The sequence below is a fragment of the Penicillium crustosum genome, assembly GCF_028827405.1.
Source record: "Penicillium crustosum strain IBT 35664 chromosome Unknown utg000002l_segment0_segment0, whole genome shotgun sequence".
NCBI classification, from domain to species: Eukaryota; Fungi; Ascomycota; class Eurotiomycetes; order Eurotiales; family Aspergillaceae; genus Penicillium; species Penicillium crustosum.
Window position 1 is genome coordinate 1,904,308 of NW_026623123.1, and position 23,948 is coordinate 1,928,255.

Here is a 23,948-nt window from a genome sequence, read left to right on the forward strand (position 1 = left end):
TCGCTGACAAAGATACTTATGCAGGTTAAGGTTATGTAGTCCACGATGTTGCTAATATTTGTTCTCTCACCTGACACTCAATCAGGGCCTAGATCCCCTCTCTCATGCAGCTGTGTGGATAATCCTGTTGATCAATCACGACGACAGTTCTTGCCCTATCATAATGTCGGAACTATATGTTGTATCTCCATAATCATAATTATAACTCGCTAGCCTTTAGGAAATGGGAGCCTGTGGCGCTTCCGGCGCCAGAGACAAAGTAGACAGTCCGTGTCAAAAGCACCTCAAAAGCAATTATATGTCCTTGGGGTAGAGTCCACTCTGTATCTTACGCTAAATAGTCTTCTAGCCTTTTTCTCAAGTCTGTGCTTTAGTCCGATAAAAGTATCTCTGTGCCTAGAAATAACTAGAGGACTCTTGTGAATTGCGAACCATTCTTTGAAATAAATTCGGGGCCCCAATTAAATAACAGTGACTCCAAACCTCGTCTCTTGTCGAAACATAAACAAAATCCAGGCAACCAGATACCATGCCCTTTTCGCGTACCTTGTCAGTCGTTGGATGTCACGCCGAAGGTGAAGTCGGCGACGTGATTATCGGTGGAGTACTCGATGTCCCTGGCAGTACAATGTACGAGAAGCTGGTTCACTTTTTGAACGAAAAAGACGACATACGTCAACTTTTACTCAACGAGCCTCGAGGCCGGTGCTCAATGAACACAAATTTAATCCTCCCCCCTTGTGACCCACGAGCCGATGCCGGGTTCTTGATCATGGAAAGCGAAGAATACGCACCTATGTCGGGATCCAACACAATCTGCACAGCTACTGTGTTATTGGAGACTGGCATGGTTCCGATGAAAGAGCCCATCACCCAACTGACCCTGGACACCGCTGCCGGTCTAGTCACCGTAAAAGCAGAATGTGAAGCGGGAAAATGCAAGAATGTGGCATTTGACAATGTACCTGCATTTGTATTCGAACTCGACTATCAAGTCCTTGTACCTGGCCTTGGAGAGGTTACCGTTGACATAGCCTGGGGAGGGATGATATATGTGCTCGTGGATGCAGCTTCTGTGGGTCTGAAAGTCGAATCTCAATATAGCACGCAGCTAGTTGAGATTGGCGAGCGTATCAAACGCGCAGTCCAAACCTCTTATACCCCTATTCACCCTGAGAATCCCGGAATCAAGGGAGTCAGTATCTTGGAGTTCACGGAACCTCTCACACAAGAGGACGGCTGCAAGGCTGCTATCAACACTGTTGTTGTCTCACCGGGGCGTTTTGATCGCAGTCCTTGTGGCACTGGCACATGTGCTCGACTCGCTGTTCTTCACGCGAGGGGTCAGCTAGCGGAGGGTGAGGTGCTCAAGCACCGCAGTATTATTGGCACCGAATTCACCAGCCATATTCGTGGAACCACACAAGTTGACAAATACCAGGCTGTTCTCCCGACTGTTGCTGGGAGGGCTTGGATAACTAGTTTCAAGCAAGTAGTTCTTGATTCAAGTGACCCCTTCCCAGAGGGGTTCAGGGTGGGAGATCAATGGCGAATGGCACCCAATTAGGGCATTGGTTTAGGGCTAGGGGGAGAAGAACTGTTTGTGGTTGAGCTGCTGCCTATAGGAAAGTCTTCAGCTTCCTTGTATACTGCCAGCTCAAGGTTACACCCAAACACAGAATAAGCATTGAAATGTTCAAAAAATGATAACTCAATTGTTATGAAAGATTGTAAGTGTAAGGATTTGATATATACATTATTCAGACTGCCCGTTTCGTTCTTTCAACATCGAACTTGGGCACCAAAAAAAGGGATTGAAAATCGACAATTAAAAGGAGCGTATGGGGTAAAATTTGAAAAAAAAAAAAAAAAAAAAAAAAACACGTTGTCGGCTTAAGCCAACCATATCAGCCGTCCTTCACCATGTTTTTGGGATTGTTCGTTCAATCAGAGAGTGGTGGGAGGGTAGCTCTGATCAGGCTTGACGACGTTTCCGTCCGCAAGCTGCTTGTCGTTGTAGCCAGGCCAGGTAATCTGACCGGTCTCATTGTTGGTAACGGACAAGGTAGTGAAGCCGTTGGTAGGACCGTACTGGTCGCTCCAGCTTGAGGTGACGGTGTATGCGCCACATGTACTAGGGCCTCCGTTTGCCTGAGAGGCATCGGTGGCCTCCACGATGTAGGTACAATCGGTAGTGTCTGAACCGTTGTCAATGCCAAAGGACCAGGTGCATGAGGTGTTTTCCTCGTTGCAGACGCGCTGCATGTCTCGAATGGTCCAGTCAGAGCTGGTGATGGGGGCAGCAAAGATGGAGGAGGCAAAGAGGCCAGTTGCGAGAAGAAGCTGAGAGATCTGCATGTTTGTAATTTGGTGGTTTATAGGCTTGTTGGAGAAGAGAAGATGTTTGAATTGAAAGTGTTGGATGTTTGGACTCTGAAAGGCAGGTTGGATAAGAGTTGTGTGGATGAGAATAGAAAGGAAAGCATCAACGGAAGGAATGAGGATATTTAAATCTTTTCTTGATATTCAACCGTTGACCGTCTATTCCCTAAAGCATAGGCTATGTGGTAAGGCATCCACACTTTGAGGTTTCTCCGGTCCCTCGACGATCACCTCTCGAAATAGAATCCCTAGATGCTAATGCTATGCCAGTCAATGTAACAGTATAGATTGGACACATAGAATACACCCCCACTATTTTCTTCCAAGGCTGAGCCTCATGTCTTACTCGTGGCAAAGTATGGCCCCAAGGCATGACGTCTCTATACATGGTGCATAACTTCAATAGTAAGCATTCAGCATATTGCAGGACAACTTAGCCAATCTTGTATTGGGAGCCTCAGTTTAGGCCACACATGTATCCACCAATATAGTTATTTCTAGACACATCTGTGTTGTCCAAGAAAGAAGCTGAGATTAAGTTCTGATGATCCCAAGGCCACCGGGAGAGGTGGCCTTGGTTACGAGGATATTTAGGCCCCCCAACTGCCGGGCTGCCCAACCCTACGCGAATCTAATTCCATTTTTATTCATATGCACAGCCCGGTACTGAGGAATCTTTAAAAATGAGAGAGAGAAACATGTATGTATTCCACGGATGAAAATCAACCAGATTTCCTGAAGGTTGTCCAGGTCCCTAGACACCGGGGGTCGGGGCCCGGGGCTACGGGTCACGGGGCGGGCCCTGCGCCCCGCCGAGGGATCAGCCCAGGAGGTGGGCACCTGGGCACCTCAGCTGGGCTGAGTAATCTCGGCCTAACATTTTAGGCATCAACTTTATTGTTAACCGTGGGTTCTGCCAAAGCTACCTCTCTCCAGCTTTTAGCCAAGCTACACTGCCCTGTTCTTCTGCACCTCTACACATCTGACCATGGAATCTCCAAAGAAACTCAAAATCGCAAGTCTGGGCAGCTCATTTGCAGCTGGTCCTGACATCCCCCCACAAATCGAACCACATGCCGCATTGCGATCAGGGCAGAACTACCCCCATCTTCTGGCGCAGCACTTGAACGCCGATCTCACTGATCTGACCGTTTCTGGTGCAACTTTGCTCAACATAACAGTCGACCCCCAGAATACCGCATTCAATACGACCTTCCCTCCCCAAATCTCCGGCCTCCCCGAAGATGCCAATATCATCACCGTGACTGCTGGGGGAAATGACATAAACTATATTGGCGGCATGATCGCCGATGCTTGCGACGCCGAACTCCAATCGTCCGTATCACTATCACCAGCGGAATTGGCAGAACGGCTAGGAGGAGTCCTCGATCAGATACACACACGGGCCCCGGGAGCTCGAATCTTCCTTGTTGAATATCTTGCTGTTCTGGGACCTGCAACTCAACCGAGTCGGAATATCCCGCTGACGCAGGAGAGAATTCAACATTACCGCGGTGTTGCGTCTATTCTACAACATGCATATTCTGTCGCCGTGGAAGGTCGAGCCGATTGGTGCGAGACGGTCCCAATCCACGAACTCAGTCAGGAGCATGCACTTGGCAGCGCAGAACCTTGGGTTGGAGGGTTTGTATTGGGGCCGCTTCTTCATCCGAATCTAGATGGGATGAAGGCCGTAGCGGGTATTCTAGTTGAGACCATCAGCAAGAGCACATTACCCAAAGCATTGTTGTGAATATATTCATTATACTACGCTCTGGGTGGTATTACTTGGTGATTACGATTATCAAGCAGGCTAGAGCAGGTCAACTAGTGTGAGATTGACTGGTATTGACTAGGTTTGTCTGGGACGAATGGCTCAATTCTCCCCACCCCTGTCAAGCCAAGGGAGTTGGATTTCGCTATACCTTGCCATGTCCGCAATATAAAATGCTGGGCTATGATCTTGGCTGAGCTTAGGTATTTAGCTTTTGCCTACAGAGCACACAATCATGACTCACTAGATGTATTGGGGCTCCTGGGAACTGCGGGTAATTGCAGATGGCCCAATCAGAAGCCTACGGTCTGTACAAATGGTCGCGTGTGTGATCTGGGGTAAACCCTCGCATATGGTGAGACGGGAATGCCGAGGGTTTTTTTCTCAGCCCTCTGCTAATGCAAGCCTTCCTATAGACAACAACTCACTATTGGAACTCACTATTGGCCTTTGGTCCTCATTTTGAACCTCATAAAGATCTTTAGAAAAGAGCACAAAAGCTTGTACGCCAGGCACACTAGCTTCGAATTTGTGCCAGCAAAGTGCAAACGCACGTACATATTTTTCGTCGGTGAGGGCTATGCATGCTTGGCACTTGTCGTATCACAAACCAAAAATATCACCAATAGGACGAGGTTTGTCTTGGACACCGGGCGATCCAGGCAGGCAACTAGTAGCGCCAACAAACGCAAGCCATCAATAAGGGTGTCTGTACTATTTTTGGTTGTGTCCAACGCAAACTCGATAGTTCTGGATCTCTTTTTTTATTTTATTAAAGTATATTGCCTATGCTGCGGGTTATGTGGGCTGACCGTTCGGGTTAGAAGAAAGGCACCATACATGGTTAGTTATACTATGTGCAATGTCTGTCAATTTTTTTTTTTTTTAAAAAAAAAAACGCGTGAGCCGAGTAGTCTTGTAAATAACTAACAATAGGTCTCATTCTACTCATCCGGAAGCTTTCGTTCCATCTTTGTCGGGCCGAACACTTCGGGATGTTATCTTCCGGCTCCACGCTGTGCATACAGCAAGAGCGAAGACCGGCCAAAAACATCCGAGAGTTCCTAATTCTTAATTAGAGTATCTTGACCAGCCTCTCACTAACTCACCATCTACAGTATTTACATCAATCTATGGTATAGAGATACCTCGGTCATCTATACCCCGCATTATCCAACCTCCCCTCCTACAGACAAGACCACAACATGGGAAAGCGCATCGTGGTCACTGGAGGCTCCGGTAAAGCCGGACAGCACATTATCAGATATCTCCTCCAACAAGGCCATGATATCCTGAACCTCGACCTCATTCCTCTTCCCGCCGAGCTGGAAGAGCGAGTCCACACTTTGCGTGTCGACCTGACAAACACGGGACAGGTATACAGCGCCCTTGGTTCTCATTTCCATTTGTCAGAGCCATTTCGGGAGCCATTGGGGTTAGTCCCGGATGCAGTCATTCACATGGCCGGGTATTCTCGCAACATGATCGTACCAGACGACGAAACCTTCCGCGGCAACACCTCGGCTACATACAACATAATCGAAGGCGCCTCGCGCCTTGGCATAAAAAAGATCATCATCGCCAGCTCTATCACCGTCTACGGCGTGAGTTTTGCAGAGGGCGATGTAGATTATCCTTCCTTCCCAGTCGAAGAAACCGTCGACGCAAACCCGATGGATACGTACGCCATCTCGAAGGTGTGCGGTGAGAGCATTGCGCGTGGCTTCGCGCGTCGGTATGGAAGCGATATCTATATCTTGCGTATTGGGCGTATTGTCGCCCCGGAGGAATACAAACAGCCCATGTTTCGATCATACGTTGAGAATCCCGAGAAATGGGCGCCGCATGGCTGGGCGTACATCGATGCTCGTGATCTCGGGCAGATGTGTGATCTCGCGGTTCGGAAGGATGGCCTAGGGTTTCAGATCTTTAATGCGGTCAATGATGAAATTACGAATTACGAGAACACTGCTGAGTTCCTGGGGCGGATTTGTCCCCATGTTCCGGTTACACGCGAGTTGGGGGTCAGAGAGGCTCCCATCAGTAATCGGAAAATTAAGGAGCTGCTTGGGTTTCAGGAAGAGCATCATTGGATGAAGTATTATGAATGAAAGTCAGTCAAGTCTGGGGAAATCCAAATCTGATTCGTGTTCGTGTTCGTAACAGCCCTGGAGTGGACCTCGGGACCCCAGGCATCTTCATGTGTTAGTAATCAGGTCACGCGCCAGGTTCCAAGGTTCCCAGGTTCCGATGACATCAGCAGATCTGTCTGACCTCCAGGGCTCAGGTCTCCACTGACCAAATCCGGGAGGTGATCTTCTCTCCACGTTACAGTGGGATTTTCGGTGGGATTTTTTTGGCTCTTTGTCTCCGAGTACCAAATCCAGACTGGCTGGAACAAAGCAAGGATGCAGGGATGCAAGGACATCTAATTCACCGAATTCTCTATGGACAAAGGCATCCGCTAATAAACGAGAGTTTCGAGATTTTCTCCGTGGCGCAATGAATGCGGGTTAAAATCCTGCGAGGCTGGAAATTCCCGGTACAGAGCCTATTCCCCCTTTAGCCGTAGCTTTTTACCGAGATATTTTTTAACATCTTTGCCCCTGAACCTGCCTTTTTGAGTATGAGGTTTTAGCGACGTTAAGACAAGTTCACAATCGCATTGTAGAATATGGAGACCCCCGAATTGGATAGGTAATACCCGAGTGAGATGCAGAGAGAAAGAGAGGTCCAATAAGGATCTCTCTCAGACCCTCTTTGTTTATTATTATTATTACTATGCCATATTACTATATCACTATATTATCTATTATATTATCGAATACTACCTCCAGGGCTAGTCCAAGTCTGGGGAACCCCGATCAGCCCCCGCATATACGAGATGCGCCCCAGCTTTTGCCTCTTTGTCCTTTTTTTGGCCCTTTTTTTTTCTCTTTTCTCTTTGCTCTTTTCTTGTTTCTTGTTTCTTGTTTCTTGTTTCTTTTGTTTCGTTGGTCTGTCTTCGGGTGCTGGGTCTCTTTGAGTTCCCCCAGTTTGTCCTATATCCCCCCACCTTACCTGAATTCTACACTTATCTACGCCATGCTACTATTCCCCTGATACTGACTCAACGCCATGGGCGATTTCACTGCCGCCGGGGATGGCATCAGCGGTCACTATAATGGAACTTCACTGGGCATGCAGATCACCATCGCGACACTTGCTGGTGTCACTTGGTATAATGCTTTCGAGTTAATGATCCTTCTCTTCGTCACGTTCGCTGAATACCGAGGACTCTACTTTTGGAGTTTGTTTATTTCTTCCTCCGCCGGTCTAGTTCCCTACTCGCTGGGCTTTTTGCTCAAATTTTTCCAAGTCACCGACGACGTTCCATGGCTCCCTGTTACCTTGCTCACAATTGGATGGTGGTCCATGGTCACTGGCCAGTCTGTTGTCCTATACTCGCGCCTACATTTAGTCCTATCAAACCAGCGAGTCCTACGTCGCGTGTTGATGATGATCGTGATTAATGCAATCATTCTCCATTTGCCCACTACTGTTCTCACGTACGGTACCAACCTGGCCGATGACGCCTCCCTGGGCTTATGGATGAAAGGCTACAATATAATGGAAAAGATCCAAATGACAGGCTTCTGTCTGCAAGAATTCATCATCTCAGGACTATACATCTGGGAAACAGTCCGCATGCTACGCTTAGACCCGGACCGTATCAAGCGCAAGATTCAGTACCAACTACTGATCATCAACTTCATCATCATCATTCTGGACGTGGGCCTTCTCGTCGCCGAGTACTTGGACTTCTACATCATGGAAACCATGCTCAAAGGCGTCGTGTACAGCATCAAGCTGAAACTCGAATTCGCCGTCCTCGGTAAACTCATTCACTTGGTCCACAATCACGTCTGGAAACCCGAATCCTTTTCTTCACCACGCGACCTCCCCGACTTCGTCGATGCAACCCGCGTCACCTCCGATGTGACCCATGCCTTCCCTAGTGTCGTCCATCGCAGACCATCCCGGATGGATGTCGACGACATTTCTATCGCCATGTTTGAGCATTTACCCTCCGACCGCATACGAACCAATTCCGATCTCTCCAACTCGTGGAGCAATGAGGCCCGCGCCTATCATGTCGATCACCTCCCAGTCGACTTCACAAATCCTTTCCGCCATTATCCACCTCGCCACACTCGGGAAATTCCTGAGAAACCGGGATGAGGATAGAGCCCGTCATAGCAATATCCTCCCAACCTTCTTTTCTTCTTTATGAAATCACGGCTTATGAGATATGATGATCGTTTGAGACTTCCCAATATCCCACTTCATGATCTGTGAATATCACACATCAACCAGTCTTTTGCACTGGTTTCTCTCCCCGACAACCTTGAGGAAACTCAACCTCTCCACAGGCAATCCCCGGGCCTCGTGCCCGGCGCCAGGATTCACCCAGAGTTATTGAGCCGCTGAGCCAGTAACTTACCTAACGGGGAATCCACAGATGTGCAACCCGCAAGGGTTCATTTACGACAATGCAATGTAGATGCATGTTCATCTTTGTTTGTATATAGACCGATTCCCAGTAGTTATCTCTTGAGATGCGGTTGCTATTGGATATGTCCCAATTATCTCGATTGTACACTCCCTGTCTCGGTTGTATTGCTCTCTCTATCTAGAGTTCTGGCATTAGAATCCTTGTTTATGAATTATGGAGTCGTCGTTAATACCATCCTAAGTTAAATGGACTAAATTATTAAAATCAGAGGCTGCATAAGCGGTCCACCATGGTTTTAACTACATATTAGGGAGGCAGCAGCTAACTCTACTCCAGGGAAGGATCATAGCACACAGCCAAACACATGCACTTAGAAGATGTAGTCAAGGGTATGTTATATGTCGACTGAAATATAAATCAACAAATGCCCAACGATAGAATGATACACAGCAAAGCACAGCGCAATCGAAGAGATACATGGAAAGCGAAGCAGCTCGTAAATCGTACACAGAAAAAGGTGCTACAGACCAGGTTCATCCTACCACCAAGACTCAAGATCCCAAAGCCCCGAGGCTCGAACGCTTAATCTCGAATGCTCGAGATCCCTCGATCAACCCATCAGAGAACTTGGTCACAGCCACCCACGCCGGACTGAACTGTCTCACCTCGTCGAGAGCGGGAATGAGGCCGATTCGGTTATTGTCGCTCCATAGGCAGGTGATGCGACCTGTGATAGAGGAGTCGTCAGCCTCGTCGGTATCAGACGAGTCATTCTTTGAGAAATCGACATCAACAGTCCACTTGTTGTCCCATGTACGACTCCACAGTTGGATCCGGTTCAGACCATCCGGGGACGGGTTTAGGAAGCGGTGGTCCGGAGCGGAGGAGCCAATCACACTGAAGTTTGTAATGTAGTTGCCGTCCATGTTGATACGGCAATTACGTGTGTTTTGGCCTGATACCTCGAATCGGACAGACGAACTGTCCGGTTGAGGGTGGGAAATACTGAAAGAAATCCAGTCCGGCGACAGCTCAGAAGCCTCAACCAGAGAGTCGGCATCCTCGTTTGAAACAGATAGAGAATCAGCATTGGCGACAACACGTGGAATTGGTGCACTCCAGGAGCATCGCTGGACTTCATTTTTGCCTCGGAGAATCCATTCACATGTATCATCTTGGCCTGCTGCACCGGGGAGTCCGTAGGTCACATCCTTGACAAACGGAGGCATGCCAGTCAGTGAAGCAGTAGAGATACCGTTGTCGAGGTCGACCTCTTGCAGGAAGAACAGCTTCAGGCGGTTAGAGTCTGCGAACGGGAAGGCGACAAGGTTGTAGATCATGGTTCCGATGAAAACAAAGAGGAGGAAAATAGGTAAGTGGTATGTGTAGCGGTGGATAAAGGGCAGGATAGGCGCAAAGAGGAGTGCAGTAAGACTGGAAATAAAGAGATAGACAATCAGCTGGGGACTACCATCCTGACCGGTCTGGCTGAGAGCGCTGGTAATCAGAAGAGCCAGCGGTACGATCAGCATGAGAATTACGGGAGCTGTGATAAGTAACTGCAACAGCCACGTCCATCGTGGCAACACACCACTCCACCCCTGTTCGTGTGCATATACATTTGGGTCTTTCTCTTCATCCTCTTCGTCTAGTTCATGAGATGCGCGGTCCGCCCCAACGCGGACATAGTTGGCAAATGTGGGGCGGTGTGGGCCATGCAAGAGTGAGGTTGACTCAGTCGGGTCCTCTTCAGCATCATCGTCCTGGTGCTCATCGCCTGATGCAGCAAGCCGGCTTCCCTGGGTACTAGGCCGCCGTGATTCGGCTAATCTGCCGACATACTCTGTCTTCGTTGGCAAAGAGAACAATTCCAGATAGGAAATCCATGTGGCCAAGAAAGTACTGGCAAAGTAAAAGAACATGAAATAGCCACCAGCGAGCCCTTCCTCGTTCTCATAAACGGTTCCAACTACCATGAGAGACCAGGTAAGAACGAACAACCAAGTCCAGGTATAGACTCGATGGAAGGCTGATGGACGTGCAAAGTCTGCGACGCGAGATACAAACCAAGCCAAGAAGACCCAAGCTGAGATCATCATACTCCATACGGCGTATGAACTGCTATGGGCAATCAAAGGGTTGACTTTCGTCACCATGTAAGCCAATCCAACAGTCACTGCTGTAGGGATTGAGATCAAGAACGGGAACCTGAAGAAACCACGCAAACCACGCAACGGAATATTGTCGTCGTTGATCTCAGAATACGCCGATGAGCGGAAGAGATACATCTTGTCAGCCCTTGAAAGAATGATACTAGTGATAAGCAATGTCAACGGCGCCACGATCAGCAGAGTGACAGACAACGCAAAGAGCGTATGCAGACGGAACACGGCAAAAACACTCCCAAACAGATCGAACCAAACAGCCCGAGTACCTGAGCCACTAGGCACAGTTCCATCGTCGCGGAGTTGTCCGTCGAACCGATCAGTGGTGTCAGAGACAAGATCCTCTGTCGTAGCAACAGCAGTAGAGAGCATATGCCAAAGCGAGTCGATGCTGGTGTGTCGGGCATCATCCTGATCGGTATGATAACGAGCCCTAGGTTCAAAGAAAGCAACATCCAAACCACGCAGGCCCAAGATACCGTCCAGAACAACATAATCCGTCTGGCTACTAACAAGACCTTTTTCAAACCCGTTGGCACTCAACACTGAGCCGAATGGGTGCTGTGATTTCGCATACGCCTGGGTGACCTCCGTATCCGAGCTGCGGAACAATGTAGCGCGACCTCCAGCACCTGCACCCTCTAGGTTCAGAAATGTGTGCGCAAAGCGCGCCATCGGGTGCTGGCTGTATGCGCGGGCACCGTTCAGATAGTCCTCCTCGCCGTTGTTGAAGAGAACCACCAACCCGCGGCGCGGCGCATGGCCCGGTGTCAGGAAGTATTTTATCAGCTGGAGACACGTCACCACACCAACTCCATCGTCGGTCGCTCCGTACCCAGTCGAAACACTGTCGTAGTGTGCATTGACAAGCACGCCTCCCTTGCCAATAGGCATTCGGCCGGGAGTCTCCCACCAATTCTGTTTACTATCTTCCGAGCCACGAATGTAGACGAGGATGTTGTTGCCTTCAAAGTAAACACCGACACTTCTATCGATGAAAGTCAGGTTGGACACCAGGTCGTCGAAAACAATAACATCGGGCTTTTCCTCCTTCGCGTCGCGGAATTCCTGGGTGGATGGCGCGGACTGCTTGATCGCGTCGATGCGCTCGAGCAACCACGAGCGAACCTCGTCATTCTGATGCGAATTATAGGGGTGGTAGCCTTTTGTCAGGCTTTGGAGATCTTGCCATGCCTCTGTGAGATTAAGGCCATTGGGACTCGTCTGAGGCGCGGATGGGACGTTGAGGTGGATCACCAGCAATGGGATAATCAAGGCGAGGTACACGGCCGTGGTGATGATTGTTACCGGCCACGGCGTGAATGCCAGAGGGTTTTTGGCCTTGTAGGTAGCCATACCCTGTGCTGTTTCACGCTGAGAGGGGATGGGTGGAGTGGAGGTTGAAGTTGGAGTCGAATTAAAGGCAAATGCGGGGGTAACTTATGATACCGTCATTACAGTACATAACTTATATACGCACATTTATGCACAAGTCTTGCTACACCAAAACTGCAGTCATTGAGCTGGAGAATTGAGTGACAGAAATGAGAATTGCTTAAATTCTATGCGATTACACATTGACAAAAAAATAATAAACCAAGTCCGTAACCGCTAGCGTACTTATGCATTTCCCACAATAACACACAATGAAGGATAGGTAACTCTTTGCTCATATGAGTAGAAATATGTCTGCCTGGTTGATCCTGCTAGGGATCGCAGATAAAAGAAAACAGGGAATTGAGTAAAAGGAAGAAATTCGAGGGCCTGGGCTTATTTTCGACTGCAAAGAAAGGGGGTATCGTATCAAGTATTCAAAGGCCCAACGTCGATATAATCATCGTCTCCGTCGTTGATGACAGTTGCGTTCATCAGCCCAGTCATCTGGCCTTCATCTTCGTCCAGTTCTTCGTCGTCATCGTACATCGTAGCTTCTGCCTCTGCGTGGAATTGTGGTTCACTTCGGTTCAAGTGGTCCCGAAGTCGATTGACACCGTCACCGCTGAATACACAGAAGACATCCCGTTGTTGTTGTGTGAACTCTGGGGGAGCTTCTCGGCAGAATGCAGTGAGATTTTCTCGCAGGAACTCTTGGACGCCGGTCAAACTCAAATGAGTCAGGCGTGGGCAGCTATTCAGCAAAGCATGAATACCCTAAGCCGTAATGTCAGTATGGCATATCGTGTGTACCAGAACTTTTGGTCGAGACTCACCTTCATTCTCAACTGAACGCAATAACTCAGGTGTACACGCTCTAGACTGCTGACGGAAGGATGGTGGCCCATCTTGGGCCTTGCCAATGCTAGTATACTCTGATCGGTGATAGCCTGGCATTTAACTAGCCCGATTCTTCGGAGCTTAGGCAAGGTTGCCAATTGCTGTACACTACGGTCCGTTAGGAGGTTGCAGCAGGCCAGGTCGATGTATCGGATGCGGTTGCAAGACTTGACCAGGTTTATCACGGCTGAGTCCGAAATGTTCGAACAGTGTCCCAGGTGCACATAGTGGAGATTCTTTCCTAGCCTGCAAATAGCCATCACGGATCGATCTGTGATAAATCGGCATTTGGCCAGTACCAGATTCCGCAAACGAGGAGCTGCGCGCACGATTCGCTCCACTGCATCGTCTCTGACATTCTCACATGCGGTGAGATCGAGGATGCGAAGACTGTCAAAGGTCATTTGAGGAGGTAACGACATGAACGCACTGTCGTCAATTTCAGTGCAGTGTGCGAGCCTCAGTTCTCGGAGATGCCGCAGTGTAGTGAGCAGCGGAGTCACTGATACGCTAGTGACAAGTTTGCAGTCATGCAAGTCGATTTCCAGTATAGATGGGCAGTTCTCGGCAAAGGACTGAATGGCCCGGTCTGAGACATTGGAAACCCCGTTGAGTTTCAACTATTATACAATTAGCGGTTGGGTTCCACACAAAACCCCGCATATAATCCACATACCCTTTTGATTTGACGACACTTTTGTGATACAATGAGCAAAGCGTCGTCGGTGACTTTTGAACACCCCGTGATGTTTAGGCCTTGTAGACGGGGACAGTCTCTGGATACCGTGGCGAGCGTGTGGTCTGTAAGGTGTCGCAATTCTGAAACATCCAGCGCTTGCAGATGCCGGTTCCCCTCTACCAAGTCCGACACGCCCTTGTCCGTCAAGTTCTTGCAGCTTGTCAGCGTCAACCGCTCAATCCGCTTGCACTGGTTGAAAGAGAGGATAGTCCCATCGCTGACATCATCGGACAGAGCAGATAGATTTAGTCTCTTGATAAGGTCTGCGTAGTTGAAAAGACTATCCGGTTTCCCCAACGATGTAGTCACGCTTCTTACGTTGGCCCAGGTGTTGCAAGTCGGCCGATGCCACAGTATCCCTACTGAGTTCGCAGCCCATCCTCGACACACCAGCATGGAATTGAGCATATCTGAGGGCGCAACCAATTTCGAGAAAATCGCGATCAGAATCTCGGGCGGGAGGCGGCCGATCGGTGGGAGTGGCTCAGATCGTTCACTTGACAGGCGAGAATCGCGGAAGTTGGCCACACCGATCGAGGATTGCGAGTCGTTGGCCTGGGCCATGAAGAAATCGGTGTCATCATCAGCGGCACGTTCGGGTGACGTCGATCCAGAGGTTTCGGAAGGGGCTGCACTTGAGCTTCGACCAGCTTCTCGTAGCCGATGCATCCTTGTTGGAGTAGTTTCGTTTTTCGAAGTTCGCTTGAGTATATTTTTCGGGTGTCGGTATGGTTGAAATCTCATAACTTCAGGGAACTCTGCATGGGCGGTGCATGTGAGACTGGAACAGGCAAGTCCGGTCCACAGATGCAGCCAGTCTTTAATCAGTCAACAGACCTAGGACCTTTTTTTTGTCTGAAGACTGGTAGATGAATGTAATTTTCCGGGAATATCTGCAGCAAGGTGGGTGCACGAGGGGTGTAAGCGGTGGTTTCGCGGCGCGTATTTAGGTGGCAAGGGAGAGGCGGACAAGGCAGATCGTTCAGAATGAAGTTGAACAAATCTAGATCATGGCCCCAAGCACCCCTTGGGTCAGATGCAAATGCGTAACCAAGAAAATCAATGCAAGTAAATGTGAAGGGATAAAAGCGGCAATGGAGGGGGAGATGAGGCAATGGGGCCGGGTTTCACAGTGCTGCGGAGTCAGTGCCAAGCACTGCTTATCGTTCGATAAGATGGGAGATGGATCTCTCTAGATTGTATCCATCCATAGTCCGTTTGGTTATGAAATTTTAAATGTGAACCTTTCCTACAAGAGAAAATGAGAACTAAAGTGGTTTGTTGAACTATGTGAAGAAAATGAGGATTAAAGGTCGTTTGATGTGACCTCGTGCTTGATCTACAAGATCCACTCCATGCGGGAATACTGAACATCTGACCTCATTGGAATGTAGGGAAGCCCTGCTTTCTTCCAGAATCTCTCACACATGTATTCAAAGTGATCTAAGAGGTATATCTATCTTAGTCGTTGTCTGTCTAAGCTTTTCCCGAACCCTTCACCCAGTCACGCAAGACGTTCTTCCGGATTTTGCCAGTGCTGGTCTTGGGCAGTTCAGTAACCACTTCCACTTCTCGAGGAACCATAAACTTGCTGATCCCACTAGTATTTCGAGCCCAGTCAATCACATCAGAGCCTTGTAGGCTCTTACCCTCCTTCACTGTAACAAAGGCTTTGGGTCGTTCGCCCCAATGGGAGTCGGGAACAGAAACAACACCAGCCTCCAGAATGTCAGGATGCATGACTAGCATAGACTCAAGTGCAACAGATGAGATATTTTCACCACCTAATCATTGTTAGCAATCCAGTTTCTTGGCAATTGAGCCGATCACCACACATACCACTGATGATAATATCCTTCGCGCGATCAAGAATCTGAATCGCTCCATCGGGATGCCAGACAGCCAAGTCTCCGGAGTGCAAAACACCTCCTGCGAATAGTTTCCGGGTTGCCTCGGGGTCTTTGTAGTATCCTCGGGCACAGATATTTCCAACAAAAACAATCTCACCAATCTCCTTGCCATCCTTGCTAACATCGGTGATGGTCCCTTCAGGCACTTCCGTCTTGATGACCCGACCTGGAAGACTTGTAATAAAGCCGTGGCCTTGGCGGGCCATCTTCTGGTATTTGTCTTTGAGGGGAAGCGTGTCCCATTCTGGCAAATAGTAGCCCTTGGTGATTGGGCCATATGTCTCCGTCATTCCATAGACATGTACAGGATGCAAGTTCAAGTCGGTCATTTGCTCAAAGAGAAGGGGCGTTGGTGGGCTCGCTGCCACCGTGACACGGACAGGCTCAGGCAGTTTCTCTGCTTCTTTCGCGTTGCAGAGCAAGGTGTTTACAGTCGGTGCAGCATTGAAATGGGTGATGTGCTCCTCTTTCAACAGCCTCCAGATCTCGGGGTAGTCTATCTTGCGTAGGCAATAATGGGTCCCACGAACGGCTGTGACTGCCCATGGAAATGTCCAGCCTACAATAAATACGTATGTTAGTCACGCTGATCGATTTCAGATCACCCAAGTGAAAAAAGATGCACGAACCCATAGCGTGAAACATAGGTAGTGTCCATAGATAACGAGCACGTCCGCGGTGATAGTTCAGACCAGATTCGATGATATTTCCCAACGTTGCCAGATAGCAGCCCCGGTGAGTGAACTCAACACCCTTGGGACGGGCTGTAGTCCCACTGGTATAAGCCAACGCAAGTGTGGACTCTTCATTGGCAGCTTGACTCTCGAGTCCTTCCCAGCCCTGAGAACCTGTATCGATGTCGTGCCTAAGGCCTTCCAAAACAGCCTCATCAAAGGGACCCGTCAGCTCCCCCTCAGTTGCATCAGTGTCGGTATCTACGATAATAGGGATATGGGGGTATTGGGATCGATAGTTCTCCAAAAGTGGGACATATTCCTCGTCAACGATGATCACTTCTGCGTCGCCATGATCAAATATATAACCAATGTCTTCTGGTTTCAGGCGATAATTGACAGCTGTAGATATATTAGTTTAGATATCTCTCCTCGGGAGACAATTAGGTTACCGATGTTGACAGCGCCAGCTGCGGCGATTCCAAAAATTGACTCAAGGAACGCTGGGGTATTTGGGCAGAGTATCCCCACTCTGCCGAACCCATGTTTCTTGAGGTAGTAAGCCAAACCCCTCGCTCGGTCTGCAGTCTCGCCGTAGCTTCTGCGAAGAATCTTGTTGTTGGCAGTTACATGATAGATTGCCTCAGCCTGTGTGGTTCTTGATTAGATCGTTGATGTACTACTACCTAGGTATCACTTGCAATGAGCTTACATTGGGTTCAACGGCAGCAGCACGCGGAAGAAAGAAAGTCGGGGATAGTGTATGGGTATTAACACGGCTTTCAACCGGCGGCGTTGAACCTGTGAAATGACCAAGTAGGCCAGACAATCGAGACTTTGAACCAGACATAATACACGGGGGGTGTAGATTGGACAAATAAGTGTGTGTTACCAGCAGAGGTATGCCAATGTCGAGGGATGAAGAGGTAATGGTTGGATTATGCAGAAAAACTGCAGAAATATTGCAGAGAAGTGAATTACTCCAAGTTGGAGAAAATGCGGGGATACTGGTACTACCTAAGGCGGTTAACCTAGGCTATGCCAATCATAAGCGGGGGGTTCGGGTATTAGTTCTGGGGTATCCGGACTAACGGATTTCAATATGACCTCAATTTTCGGGAATGCCTTGATCTACATTGCACCCTCGTTTCAATGGATTGTCCATACATAGGTTGGTCTGTGACTGTGTGGGGACAAAAACGGTGGGTACTGAGTCCCCCCAGAATCATCCAATTTTGGACGGAATTTGAATGGATAGCGTCAATTCATGTGATAATCGGTTTCAATTTGATATTGGTATAGGGCAGCCCGGGGATACATATAGGCAAGATACATTATGTGTGTGTGCAAATGTACTAAATATGGTTCGAAAGACCATACGATATAGGCTACCAAGTGAAGAAAGGTAATAGGTCAAAGTATTTTTTGATCATAAGAATCATGTTGAACTCTTGAAAATTGTTTCTTTGGATTAAACCGCCACGGCGCGAGTCAACGGCCAGCTATTTTGAACCTTTAATCCCAATCGACTCCGTTTTTTCGACTTTTGAAAATTCCGAAGACCCCAGTCCCCGAGCCGTCATGTGCGTCACAGACAGTGGTATTCATGAGTTAGGGAACCGGGCCGCAGAAAAAGGTCGGTCGGCTTGCCGTTCAAATTCGCTGAAAGAAAACCGTCCGCGATTCCATCCCAGAACCATCGCTCGACACAACAACCAGCCGCGCTAAAGGTATCTAGTAGCCATACTGAGCAAGCTGGGTCTTGGTCTTGCTGTCCACGTTCGCTCCCTGCTCGGCCTTGGCAAGGACACGGCGAGCGGCCTTCTTGCGCTCGTAGTAAGCCTTGCTCTTGACCTTTCTGCGCTCCTCGAGTCTATAAAATTGGTTAGAATTTGTCGATTTACCCAGTAAACCACACCTAGGTGATAAAAAGTAGAGATTGTACATACCGAGAAACAACATCCTGGTACTTCCAGCCAACCTCGTGGCTGAGACGGCCAACGGTGCAGTACTTGCGACCGGGGCGAAGACGCAGGACACGGAGAGCCTGGGGGACAACGACACGCTTCTTCTTGTCGTAGGGAGGGGGAACACCCTCGAAGACCTTAAGGCGCTCCAGAGCGGCGGCACCACGGGCGGTCTTGTGGGGCATCATACCGCGGATGGCCTTGTAGAGGATGCGGGAAGGAGCGCGGAAGTGGAAGGGACCACCACGGGTGGGGTTGAAACGAGTCATCTTGCGAAGGTAGGCGTGGTACTTGACTGTACGGCGGAATTTCGAGTCAGCTTTCTGATATCCCAAGTTGCAGTGTATTTCCTCCCAAAAGTTGGCCAAATGTCATATAAGACAACTGCCAGTGGTTTCGATTTGCGGTTGTTGTAGGTCGTTTCTTTCCTCCTCACTGATCCATACAGTTCCCAATATCACACAGAACGCAAAGGAAATATATTCGAGAAGGGGTTGAACGTACGCTTCGCGCGGAAGAACTCGCCGGAGATGTTGAGGGCCTCACATCTCACAACGACGATCTTCTGACCGTTGAGCAGCTGCTTGGCGACAGTGCTGGCCAGACGACCGAGGAGGTGTCCTTTGCCGTCGATGACGACCTATTTCCAAACAATTCAAGTCAGCGAAAGGTTCGATATGCACACTTTGGAGGCGAGAGTGGCGGCACTCAAGTCGTTGGGTATAAACGCACCACTGATTCGAAGGAGGACATCCTGGTGATCTAATGTCCCGTGGGATGGATGTTGTCGGCGGTTGTTGTCGTGGGTGTCAAGTCGACGCACACAACGAAGTCGGATGGCTCGATGAGAATGGGCTAAGCGAGGGTCCGCTCACTTTGTGTTAATGGCGAGGGTCGCAGCCCTAAGCCTGACCAATCACGGGCCATGTATGTCACGTGCTTTATCCCTCCCGATCCGCTCAGTGTTGTATTATGTAATACTTTTATTTCTCACTGTGCGTGATGGTGGTTCTCTTTTCTTTGTGCCGTTAGGGCATCGGCTTAGGGCTGATGTACTCTGTTCTAGAAGTGAGATCGACTGATTATCTTCAAAGTTGGAAGGGACGGGGTAGGAACCTTGGGTGTAATTTCAATGTCCGGTAGAAACTCTTTATATTATACTGACAAGTACAACTACAAATTCCCCTTTAGTTCTATATAAAATGTGTCTTGTTGTAGTTAAAGAAGTATGTCTTATCGTCTTCTTCGATACTAGATCTATGATCTAGCCAACTTCAGGTGGGAATATTGGGTCCGATGACTAATATATCCAAGAACCCATCCATCCCGGGAGCTCATTGTTTTTTTCCCCAGAGGAACTTACTTCTTGCAGAAATAACAAGGCCAGCGAGCCTTCCCACTGGGCCTTATTGATTGCAATCCCACCGTGCACCAACATTTCAACTTGATTTTCCATTTAGATATTGAGGCAAGGGATCTCTCTATGCTCGAGTCATGCGGCAAAGGACGCGTTTTGTCTGCGTGTCTGATACACATGGATACACACCCTCCGAAGCGGGCTTCAAACTACCAGCAGGGGATGTCCTGATTCATGCCGGCGACTTGACAAACAATGGAAGCCTAAAAGAGCTCCGCAAGACAATGGATTGGATCTGCAAGGCCGACTTTGAAATCAAAATCATAGTTGGTGGTCAGTCTTTCGACTTGTTCACGCGCCCGACCCACACTTGTTTATCCCAGGCATTAATGGAACCTATATCTTCGCTGCTCGACAAAATGCACCATTTCATTAGAATGACGAGGTCAACACAGAGCCCCTAACCTTTTGAACAGGGAACCACGATGTCACCTTGGACCCATCATTCTACGAAAAGCATGGACAAAGCTTTCACGGTCAGCACCTCGAAGACTCACACCACTGCCTAAAACTCGTCATGGAGTCGCCTTCGGTTGTTCTACTTCGCCACGAGCCTACCGTAATTCGCTTGACGCGAGCGGACGGACCAAACACAGTATTTAAAATATTTGGGTCCCCGTACTCACAATCACAAGGAAACTGGGCATTCGGATATGAATCAAGTGATGCTGCGGCACTGTGGGGTCGAATACCAATCGACACGGACATCATCGTCACGCATACGCCACCACGATCTCACTGCGACCAGAAACCGAACGGAATGTTCGTTGGGTGCGTTGCGCTCCGTAGTGCACTGAGCCTCATTAGGCCGCACTTGGCTGTTTGTGGACATGTGCATGAAGGACGAGGGTACGAACGAGTTCGTTGGCGAGGCAAGCTTACCAACACAGAGGCAGAAACAGAAACACAGCCTGGTTCTGATTCAGTTGATCATGTAGCTCGAGGCATTCTGCCACCCGTGGGCAGCAAGAAACAGAGCCTAGTCGATTTGACTGGCAAACGGGATACACGACTAGACAACGAGGGATTTTCGCACCCTGGGCAAAGACAGCATGATCTGGCAAAGACTCAACCGATATCATCAGCCTCACCGGGGTCAGAGTCATCTGCTGGGGTCCCTGAAAAGGCAAGTCCACAAAACTCGTCCAGCGCTCACCCGTCCCTGGGTGCGGGTAGCCCTGGCTCCAGTAGCCGTGGTTTTGATTACGCCTTGAAAACACTAAGAAAGGAGACCTGCATTGTCAACGCCGCTGTCATGTCCACTAGCTGGCCGCACCAGGGGGGCAAACGGTTCAATTCGCCGATTGTGGTCGATCTTGAACTTCCCGTGTGGCAGGACGACCACGCGGTTGCGAACGGGTGAATGTGTTTCCCCATCGAATTAAGCACCTTTGGAAAAAGGAAATTGTCATTTATTTTGCCCCATCGATCGTAACGGCAATCATTCCTTTACTTTGGCCGTGCATGGTGGCTTGATGCCAGATTTACCATCTCCCTGGGACATAGTGACCTTGTGGGCTTTGGCCCTGTTGACGCCGGTGGTTGGACGCCTTGATGCTTCATGATTTTTAACATTGGTCAGCTAGAGACTTGATGCATGATCCCAGTGCTGTCAGAATGTCTACGCTTACATCATTTCTTCAACCGTGCGCCGCATTGGCCTCTAGTTTGATAGGTAAACCCGTCAGACTGCCAAATGTAACTCGAGCATAAGCTCCATACGCCATCCTGTAGGGATACTTGTAACAGATTTCAGTATTCACCAGATTAATGGAAAGAAGATAATAGGAAATTACGACTATTCGCTCTCCTTCTCTCAAACTGTACAAACATCGGACTACCCCTCTTGTCTCATGTATACCCCGCATGCAATGTACAAACCCATCTGACCGATCGCAATCACATCAAGCCACACGCGCCTGTGATATCACAACTCGAGTTCTCGATTATCATCACCGTAAGTTCCCAAGCGGTACGATGTACACAAGTCATCTGCAATGGGGATCTCCCCAAAACTCAAAACTTCCAGAAACCGCAGCGCTTCCAACCGACTTTTTACTGGCCAGCCTTTGGCCCGCAAGGAGCACCAAAACTTGAGTCAACCAATACATGGCTCATCCCACCCTCTCTTTGGTACCCGATGTGACCATGCGCGGCCGATCATGTATTAGTCATGGGAGGTTGGGAGTTTGTGTTTGTGTTCGATTCTTCAGCAAGGATCTGGGACTGGAACACACTCGCACACACCACCCTCGTGGGAAACACATGCTTCTCGCAAGGGTTACTGCTTATTCCGACACACTCCTTTCTAGAAGGCGTTTAGTGGCTGGGCGAAAAGGTCTGGCCGCACCACTATGTACTCCGTACAACATAAGTACTATGTAATAGTAGATATTACTATTGCAGAGGGTAATACTAGACATCATTATTGCAGGCAACCTGCATTGCATCTGCATTCCTGTTTCCCGGGTAGCAAGCCTAGGTACCACCGTTTCGAGCCAGCCACGGTATCTGCAGTGCATTTTCAGTACGTCTATGTACGGAGTACTCCGTACAGATATTGCCATTTGTAACCCGGTTACCTAGTTACCTGACCTGCTCCGACCTTTCGGGGTTACTATTATTTTAACTATACTCCAAAACATCCACTTTCCCCCTCTGGCTTCCAGCGTCCAATCCTGAATTCACCGACCCCGGTCCTAGTGGGGTTGCGTGACTATCAAGGAAGAGGGGTATTTGTAGATCACGGTTTAAGCGCATAAGGTTACAACCCTGTGTTTCGGAGAGAGGCTTTGTGTGACCTCGCGAGCATTGTTGATGGGACCGGAGGATTATGGATTCGGCTGGTGCAGTCTAGTTGGAAAGGACGAGAGTGGTCTAGTGATATCATTTGCCTGGGGATAGATCGACCACTCCCAGACCGAGAAAGGGTATATAGCACAATCACAATCACTATCACACAGAAACTGTCAAGTGACAAAGTTAGTGAGATAAACAGAGTAAGGGCTATCGAGTTAGAATATTTTGAGGCGGAAATTTGAATGGATGGGCCATTCTCGCCTTGAGACATGGGAGACCTTAATCCTCCGTAATAGATGGAAAGATATATGACATTATTAGTAAAATGGAGACTATTTAGGCAATAGCAATAGTAATACAGAGTAGTAAGATAATAATGTGGTGATGCTGACACGGCGTTAACTCGCTCGGCATTTGGACCTTTCCCAATAAACTTGTCATAATCGGGGCTGGCACACGCATCAACTCCGTTCAACATCGGTCTAGATAATTACTACGCCGCGCGGACCGCAGTACCGGGTCCAAATGACTTGGAACCAATGGATAGGCCGCACCGTCCGAGACAGGAAAAGTACGGAGTACAGAGTACAACGTACCTAGGTAGTTTCATCAAGATAGTCTACTGTGATTGTCTCATGGTCTGGAAAGGACAGATTAATGGTTGGAAGATACGTAGTCTCGGGTGGGGGGTGTTTAGCAAAGACACGTTGTATAATGGGGCCGGTGTGGGACAAGTGCCAGCTGTACCAGCTGTTTTGGCTTGGGAGATTATTGGGTGGGAATCAATGCCTGAACTGGGCAAGGTACTTCGTGTTAGGATCTAGATAATTTCTGTGCCTGGGTAATAATATTCGAGAGGTGCATTCCTACTGAACTCAAGATGAGGATCAATTATTGGATATTGAAGCATATACATAATCTACTAACTATATATAGAAATATAGAAATATAGGAAACATGCACATTCTTCAGAGAAGGGAATTTAAGGCCTACGGAACCTTTCGGGAAGACGGGGGTATTACCATGGGACAAGTCAGGCACTGATTCCATTTCTTTACTTCGTATACTCCGTAACGTATAACGTACCTGGGTAGAATATACAAGGTCAACCAAACACCCAATTAAATGTTTCAGGTTAAATATGTGAGTTGGATATGACTGGTTGGGGGGGTTGTACCTTGGACAAGGCGAAACAAAATTCAAAGCGAAATAATAAAGCGAAACAAAGCGAAAGCAGTGAGGCGACCGAACCTAAAATGGCCTAAAACCCGCAGGCACTAGTATCAGAAAGTTGGGGATATATGCAGGAGACTGAATTGAGAAGCAGAAAAGATTAGTGCCATGACGATTTC

The 23,948-nt window shown here is 48.7% G+C and overlaps 10 protein-coding genes across 10 annotated transcripts; 5 read left to right on the top strand and 5 right to left on the bottom strand.

The window, feature by feature from the left end:
- Positions 1-529: 529 nt before the first annotated feature.
- N7487_004255 (proline racemase family protein) lies at positions 530-1,567 on the top strand (the record flags this gene model as incomplete). The annotated part of the gene is made up of 1 exon (XM_056872002.1): positions 530-1,567. The coding sequence occupies one exon, from the start codon at positions 530-532 to the stop codon at positions 1,565-1,567; it is 1,038 nt and encodes a 345-aa protein (XP_056729722.1).
- A 380-nt stretch (positions 1,568-1,947) lies between these two features.
- N7487_004256 (uncharacterized protein) lies at positions 1,948-2,358 on the bottom strand (the record flags this gene model as incomplete). The annotated part of the gene is made up of 1 exon (XM_056872003.1): positions 1,948-2,358. The coding sequence occupies one exon, from the start codon at positions 2,356-2,358 to the stop codon at positions 1,948-1,950; it is 411 nt and encodes a 136-aa protein (XP_056729723.1).
- Positions 2,359-3,370: 1,012 nt separating this feature from the next.
- On the top strand, positions 3,371-4,135 carry N7487_004257 (SGNH/GDSL hydrolase family protein; the record flags this gene model as incomplete). The annotated part of the gene is made up of 1 exon (XM_056872004.1): positions 3,371-4,135. The coding sequence occupies one exon, from the start codon at positions 3,371-3,373 to the stop codon at positions 4,133-4,135; it is 765 nt and encodes a 254-aa protein (XP_056729724.1).
- Positions 4,136-5,361: 1,226 nt separating this feature from the next.
- Positions 5,362-6,267, top strand: N7487_004258 (NAD-dependent epimerase/dehydratase family protein; the record flags this gene model as incomplete). Its single annotated transcript, XM_056872005.1, has 1 exon — positions 5,362-6,267. The coding sequence occupies one exon, from the start codon at positions 5,362-5,364 to the stop codon at positions 6,265-6,267; it is 906 nt and encodes a 301-aa protein (XP_056729725.1).
- Positions 6,268-7,273: 1,006 nt separating this feature from the next.
- Positions 7,274-8,377, top strand: N7487_004259 (uncharacterized protein; the record flags this gene model as incomplete). Its single annotated transcript, XM_056872006.1, has 1 exon — positions 7,274-8,377. One exon carries the CDS (start codon positions 7,274-7,276, stop codon positions 8,375-8,377), a length of 1,104 nt encoding a protein of 367 aa, XP_056729726.1.
- Positions 8,378-9,202: 825 nt separating this feature from the next.
- N7487_004260 (M28 family metallopeptidase) lies at positions 9,203-12,172 on the bottom strand (the record flags this gene model as incomplete). The annotated part of the gene is made up of 1 exon (XM_056872007.1): positions 9,203-12,172. The coding sequence occupies one exon, from the start codon at positions 12,170-12,172 to the stop codon at positions 9,203-9,205; it is 2,970 nt and encodes a 989-aa protein (XP_056729727.1).
- Positions 12,173-12,619: 447 nt separating this feature from the next.
- N7487_004261 (putative ubiquitin ligase complex F-box protein GRR1) lies at positions 12,620-14,498 on the bottom strand (the record flags this gene model as incomplete). Its single annotated transcript, XM_056872008.1, has 3 exons — positions 12,620-12,967; positions 13,027-13,710; positions 13,767-14,498. The coding sequence occupies 3 exons, from the start codon at positions 14,496-14,498 to the stop codon at positions 12,620-12,622; spliced, it is 1,764 nt and encodes a 587-aa protein (XP_056729728.1).
- Positions 14,499-15,305: 807 nt separating this feature from the next.
- On the bottom strand, positions 15,306-17,263 carry N7487_004262 (putative AMP-binding domain protein; the record flags this gene model as incomplete). The annotated part of the gene is made up of 5 exons (XM_056872009.1): positions 15,306-15,613; positions 15,669-16,298; positions 16,369-16,815; positions 16,866-17,061; positions 17,126-17,263. 5 exons carry the CDS (start codon positions 17,261-17,263, stop codon positions 15,306-15,308), a joined length of 1,719 nt encoding a protein of 572 aa, XP_056729729.1.
- Positions 17,264-18,147: 884 nt separating this feature from the next.
- N7487_004263 (60S ribosomal protein uL13) lies at positions 18,148-19,133 on the bottom strand (the record flags this gene model as incomplete). The annotated part of the gene is made up of 4 exons (XM_056872010.1): positions 18,148-18,286; positions 18,363-18,675; positions 18,885-19,020; positions 19,113-19,133. The coding sequence occupies 4 exons, from the start codon at positions 19,131-19,133 to the stop codon at positions 18,148-18,150; spliced, it is 609 nt and encodes a 202-aa protein (XP_056729730.1).
- Positions 19,134-19,874: 741 nt separating this feature from the next.
- Positions 19,875-21,160, top strand: N7487_004264 (metallophosphatase domain-containing protein; the record flags this gene model as incomplete). The annotated part of the gene is made up of 2 exons (XM_056872011.1): positions 19,875-20,070; positions 20,214-21,160. 2 exons carry the CDS (start codon positions 19,875-19,877, stop codon positions 21,158-21,160), a joined length of 1,143 nt encoding a protein of 380 aa, XP_056729731.1.
- Between the last annotated feature and the right edge of the window lie 2,788 nt (positions 21,161-23,948).